Consider the following 6,877-nt stretch of genomic DNA (forward strand, 5'->3'; position numbering starts at 1 on the left):
AAAAGTGTGCTTAACTAGTCACATAAGTTGCATGGACTCGCTCTGTGTGCAATAATAATGTTTAACATGATTTTTGAATGACTACCTCATCTCTGTAACCCACACATACAGTGCTGTGAGAAAGTATTTGCCTTTCAAATTGTCTCTACTTTTGCATATTTTTTTATACTAAATATTAACAGATCTTCAACCAAAACCTAATATTAGATAAAGGGAACATGAATGAACAAAATACAACAATTACATATTTATTATGCAACAGGTATGCTACACCCAATGCCCTTGTGTGAAAAAGTAATTGCCCCCTTACACTTATTAACTGGTTGTTCCACCTTTAGGTGTCACTGTGGAGGAATTTTGGCCCACTCTTCCATGTGGAACTACTTTAACTTAGCAACATTTGTGGGTTTTCAAGCATCAATTGCTAGTTTCAAGTCCTACCACAACATCTCAATTGGGATTAGGTCTGGATTTTGGCCGTTTTCATGTAGTCGTGATTGTGTGCTTCGTATCATTGTCTTGCTGCATGACCCAGCTGAGCTTCAGCTCATATGCGGATGGCCTGATATTCTCCTGTAGAATTCTCTGATACAGAGCAGAATTCATATACAGGTATTACCAGTGTCCAACAGGGATCTATTATTTGTCCACTTCTCTCTTATACATGGCTCCCACTAAGCAAAATCATCTTTGAATATTGTGCCAGCTTCCACACCTATGCAGATGACATAGTTTAAAATGTATTTAGTGCTTGATCATGTTTAGATTCTAAACCCCATTGATTAGCTGTTCATATAGCATTGCCATTGTCAGAGTAAATGCTACAAATGTGAATGTTATTTGATATAAAAAACTTTATGGTTTGTGAGCTAAAGAGATTTGCGATAAAACATCATACATTTCAGGTCCGGACCTTTGTTTCAATACTTTTCTTCTGGCCCAAAATGTGTGTGCTATGTGCATTGATAGCTGTTTGTGAGAGTGATATAGGAGGACACATTCAGTGTGTGTCGCTAAGTACAGTCATTTCTGTTGGCACCTACATGGGGGCTTGTGTGGGGACGCTCACTGATTATGCGAACACGCAGACAAACAAACCCACAGGTGTTTGATTCAACACCTACCCTAAATTACACTACCACCCACTGCCTTAGTGCAGCTCTCAGCTAGCCTTTATTTGTTTGGGAGGGATCATTTCCCAGGCTTGAAATTCCTCCCACAGAGTTTTGAGATTACCTGGCTGCAGTTCCATCCCCACAGTTTTGAGATTACCTGGCTGCAGTTCCATCCCCAGAGTTTTGAGATTACCTGGCTGCAGTTCCATCCCCAGAGTTTTGAGATTACCTGGCTGCAGTTCCATCCACAGAGTTTTGAGATTACCTGGCTGCAGTTCCATCCCCAGAGTTTTGAGATTACCTGGCTGCAGTTCCATCCCCAGAGTTTTGAGATTACCTGGCTGCAGTTCCATCCCCAGAGTTTTGAGATTACCTGGCTGCAGTTCCATCCCCAGAGTTTTGAGATTACCTGGCTGCAGTTCCATCCCCAGAGTTTTGAGATTACCTGGCTGCAGTTCCATCCCACAGAGTTTTGATATTACCTGGCTGCAGTTCCATCCCCAGAGTTTTGATATTACCTGGCTGCAGTTCCATCCCCAGAGTTTTGAGATTACCTGGCTGCAGTTCCATCCCCAGAGTTTTGAGATTACCTGGCTGCAGTTCCATCCCCAGAGTTTTGAGATTACCTGGCTGCAGTTCCATCCCCAGAGTTTTGAGATTACCTGGCTGCAGTTCCATCCCCAGAGTTTTGAGATTACCTGGCTGCAGTTCCATCCCCAGAGTTTTGAGATTACCTGGCTGCAGTTCCATCCCCAGAGTTTTGATATTACCTGGCTGCAGTTCCATCCCCAGAGTTTTGATATTACCGGGCTGCTGTTCCTCCTCCAGAGTTTTGGGTTCACCTGGCTGCAGTTCCATCCCCAGAGTTTTGATATTACCTGGCTGTAGTTCCATCCCCAGAGTTTTGATATTACCTGGCTGCAGTTCCATCCCCAGAGTTTTGATATTACCTGGCTGTAGTTCCATCCCCAGAGTTTTGATATTACCTGGCTGCAGTTCCATCCCCAGAGTTTTGAGATTACCTGGCTGCAGTTCCATCCCCAGAGTTTTGATATTACCTGGCTGCAGTTCCATCTCCAGAGTTTTGATATTACCTGGCTGCAATTCCATCCCCAGAGTTTTGAGATTACCTGGCTGCAGTTCCTCCCCCAGAGTTTTGAGATTACCTGGCTGCAGTTCCTCCCCCAGAGTTTTGAGATTACTTGGCTGCTGTTCCTCCTCCAGAGTTTTGGGTTCACCTAGCTGCAATATCCCCGTCTGAATATGGGATGAACTGTGGCTCTGTTCAGACCGACAAAGGCATTGAAATGACTCAGAGGAGATTTCAGATGCTGCGATTGAATGTGTGTTTGTGCACATGTGTACTTGTGTGTGAAAGAGATCAAATGTGAAAGAGAGCGAGTATAAAAGGACAACGTGCAAACAGCTTGTACAGTTCTCTGTATTTCTGATTGTTTTGAATGAGAGACTGTGGGCAACCCTTTGAAGAGTGTGCAACTTGTTCTCCAGCTCTGCCTTTCATTTGAATTGAAAGGCTGCCGTCGAAGGTCATATCCTGTACTTTCTACATGTGCTGGCATCTATCAGCCCTATCTAAATAGACAATGAGGTCAGGCTCTTTTCAGGGGTACTAAGGAGTCGATGTCAGGCTAATGCAACCGTAAGCATTGAGACAGACGAGATACAAGTTCTCAGGTTGAAAGGCTGATTGAAAGCATGTGCCTCAAGGCTAAGAGAGATGCATTAGGATTTGTCTGAGTCCAGGCCTCGGTTCAATAGCATTTGTTTTATATCAAATACTTTAGATGTGGAGGTTGAATGTACACGTGGTGTACTCAAATCTGTGCTTTAAAACGTGACCTATGAGATGCAAACCTTCAATCCTGCGATGTCTCATGCCGAATGCCATTTGTTTTGTCAGGTACAGTAGGCATTTGTTCTTTTGACTGCTGGTGACATCTGTTTTTCCATTCTTCTGATTGAAAGATAATCAATCTCTCTCTCTTCTCTCCCATCATCTCTCTTCACCCTCTCTCCATCTTTCCCTTTTCTCCTCCTCTCTCCAGGAGCTCAGTGGCGGTCGGCCATGGATGCTACTGCTTGGCCCTTTTGCGGTCCGTGCCGGCGGCAGCCTACGTGGTGTTGGTCACGGCCCTGCGCTACCACCTCTTCATTTGGAGCGTCTTCTCACCCAAGCTGCTGTATGAGTCCATGCACACACTGCTCACCGTTGCAATTTGCCTCTTCTTCACCACCATGGAGCAGAGCCGCAGGCCCTAGGGAGCCCACGGCTCAGAGGGCTCTCAACTTTCAGGAAGGGGTTAAGGAGAAGGGCAAAGACTCATGGGTAATGGTGGTCCTGATACTGTCCTAGTTGACTTCTGGATGCCCCACTCCTACACTCTGAAGGAGAAGGTGGGAATGTACTGTCCACTGCACTGGACTTCTAGGACTGCAGCATTCACTTGGGTGGCAGGTAGCCTAATGTTTAAGAGCGTTGGGCCAGTAACCGAAAGGTTGCTGGTTTGAATCCCTGAGCAGACTAGGTGAAAGATCTGTCAGCAAGGCACTTAACCCTAATTGCTCCTGTAAGTGGCTCTGGATAAGAGTGTCTGCTAAATTAATACAAAAATGTTCAAATTCACCTTTTGGTACGCAATATCTTTTCTCAGATGGAACTTTGTCTCTTGTATGGACTAAAGCACAACTTTTTTAGTAAGATTTAGATATTTTAAGGTGGTGGGTTCTACTGAAGTCTGTTCAGGTATTTATTGAGCAGGGCTGAAAATGGGTAAAGGAGTCAATTCTATAAATTATTTCATTTGAATGTGTCAAAGCACAATCTCTTGAAATTGGATTTGTATTCCTTCCTTTTGTTGTGTTATTGTTTGTTTTGTTTATGTAGAGTAGTAAGTTTTTCTATTGACCCCCGGCTCTGTAGTGCTCTATCCCAGTAGAGTAGTAAGTTTTTCTATTGACCCCCGGCTCTGTAGTGCTCTATCCCAGTAGAGTAGTAAGTTTTTCTATTGACCCCCGGCTCTGTAGTGCTCTATCCCAGTAGAGTAGTAAGTTTTTCTATTGACCCCCGGCTCTGTAGTGCTCTATCCCAGTAGAGTAGTAAGTTCTTCTATTGACCCCCGGCTCTGTAGTGCTCTATCCCAGTAGAGTAGTACGTTTTTCTATTGACCCCCGGCTCTGTAGTGCTCTATCCCAGTAGAGTAGTAAGTTCTTCTATTGACCACCGGCTCTGTAGTGCTCTATCCCAGTAGAGTAGTAAGTTCTTCTATTGACCACCGGCTCTGTGGTGCTCTATCCCAGTAGAGTAGTAAGTTTTTCTATTGACCACCGGCTCTGTAGTGCTCTATCCCAGTAGAGTAGTAAGTTCTTCTATTGACCACCGGCTCTGTGGTGCTCTATCCCAGTAGAGTAGTAAGTTCTTCTATTGACCACCGGCTCTGTAGTGCTCTATCCCAGTAGAGTAGTACGTTTTTCTATTGACCCCCGGCTCTGTAGTGCTCTATCCCAGTAGAGTAGTAAGTTCTTCTATTGACCACCGGCTCTGTAGTGCTCTATCCCAGTAGAGTAGTAAGTTTTTCTATTGACCACCGGCTCTGTAGTGCTCTATCCCAGTAGAGTAGTAAGTTCTTCTATTGACCACCGGCTCTGTAGTGCTCTATCCCAGTAGAGTAGTAAGTTCTTCTATTGACCACCGGCTCTGTAGTGCTCTATCCCAGTTGCATTATATTTATAATAGTCCTCCATACACTTATATCAATTATATAGGTTATATAAATGATATACTGTAGATGTGTTCCAAGCTGATAGCAAGCCATACTTCCCTCCCACTTCCTGCCATAGGATACACAGGTTGTAAGCTGTTTATTTTAATTAAACATTTTTATTTAAACTTTATTCAACTATTTCATACCCTAAATTAATATGCATTCTTTTAGTTGTGTGTGTGTGTGTGTGTGTGGATATATATAGATATATATATATATGTGTGTGTATGTATAGATATATATGTGTGTGTATAGATATATATATATATATATATATATATATATATATATATATGCAGTAAAAATAGTTTTAAAAAATCCCTGTCTTAGGTCAGTTAGGATCACCACTTTATTTTAAGAATGTGAAATGTCAGAATAATAGTAGAGAGAATGATTTATTTCAGCTTTTATTTCTTTCATCACATTCCCAGTGGGTCAGAAGTTTACATACACACTCATAGTATTTGGTAGCATTGCCTTTACATTTTTTAACTTGAGTCAAACTTTTCGTGTAACTTTCCACAAGCTTCTCACAATAAATTGGGTGAATTTTGGCCCATTCCTCCTGACAGAGCTGGTGTAACTGAGTCCGGTTTGTAGGCCTCCTTGCTCGCACATGCTTTTTCAGTTCTGCCCACAACTTTTCTATAGGATTGAGGTCAGGGCTTTGTGATGGCCACTCCAATACCTTGACTTTGTTGTCCTTAAGCCGTTTTGCCACAACTTTGTAAGTATGCTTGGTGTCATTGGCATTTGGAAAACCCATTTGTGACCAAGCTTTATCTTCCTGATTGATGTCTAGAGATGTTGTTTCAATATATCCACATAATTTCCCTTCCTCATGATGCCATCTATTTTGTGAAGTACACCAGTCCCTCCTGCAGCATAGCACCCCCACAACATGATGCTGCCCCCCCCCCCCATAAAACTTCTGACCCCCTGGAATTGTGATACAGTGAAATAATCTGTCTGTAAACAATTGTTGGAAAAATTACTTGGCATGCACGAAGTAGATGTCCTCACCGACTTGCTAAAATTGTAATTTGTTAACAAGAAATTTGTGGAGTGGTTGAAAAACACATTTTAATGACTCCAACCTAAGTGTATGTAAACAGTCATTAAACTTGTTGTAGACCACTACGAGTCATTAACTGACCTAAAACAGGGAATCTTTACTAGGATTAAATGTCAGGAATTGTTCAAAACTGAGTTTAAATGTATTTGGCTAAGGTGTATGTAAACTTCCGACTTCAACTGTATGTTTATGTTAAATGTTTTACTCTGGGAATATATAGAAATGCAGTGAAAGCTTTGTGAATACAGTGGATCATTACTAGTATACAGATGACAATTGATTCACTTGGTGAATGTTGTTAATCTAAAGATAATTTGGATTCACCTGCTGTGTGGGGACAAAGCTTAATTCTTGGGTTACATTTTCCATCTATAAGCGGTTATTTTTTATAAATACATTTTTGTTTGAAGCCATATTTCACTTCTATTTCTGTATTGCTCATTTGATTTCTAATCTAAAAATGTGCTCCAATCCACAATTTGATGTCTTCCTACTTCTGCCAGACCTGTGAAACCTAATCATTGGCAATTGGGAGCCCTTGCCCTAACACGCTAATCAAATTAGATTACAAAATGAACTAATAAATTGCTGACTTAAATTAAAGTTGTTTTCTTTCATGAAGATATCCCCTAGGAAAATGTCCCTGTGAATACTGAATGCAATTCCAATGTATAAAGCGGTTAGTTAATGTGACACAATCTGATTGGTTAACTTGAAGAACTTGAACAGAGATCCATATGCTTATAAAGGACTCTCCATGTCCAATAATAACATGTCTGGTAAATAAGCATATGAAGTTGCAGATTGCAGCATGTCACACAACTTTTAATATATGATATTAGATGGGATTTATGTATGTTTTACTCACCTTAATCTAATAGCTATGTATGTGTTGTCTTAATTTT

At 41.6% G+C, this 6,877-nt stretch overlaps 1 protein-coding gene across 1 annotated transcript in view; it reads left to right on the forward strand.

Moving 5' to 3' along the window:
• The window catches only part of LOC109864865 (GPI ethanolamine phosphate transferase 2-like), a 113,048-nt gene extending 106,478 nt beyond the window's left edge, over positions 1–6,570 (forward strand). The window contains exon 14 of the mRNA XM_020452881.2: positions 3,182–6,570. Coding sequence (XP_020308470.1) covers positions 3,182–3,395 — 214 coding nt within the window. The 3' untranslated portion in view covers positions 3,396–6,570. The remainder of the gene's footprint in view (positions 1–3,181) is intronic.
• Positions 6,571–6,877: the final 307 nt, after the last annotated feature.

The sequence above is a fragment of the Oncorhynchus kisutch genome, linkage group LG19, assembly GCF_002021735.2.
Source record: "Oncorhynchus kisutch isolate 150728-3 linkage group LG19, Okis_V2, whole genome shotgun sequence".
NCBI lineage: Eukaryota > Metazoa > Chordata > Actinopteri > Salmoniformes > Salmonidae > Oncorhynchus > Oncorhynchus kisutch.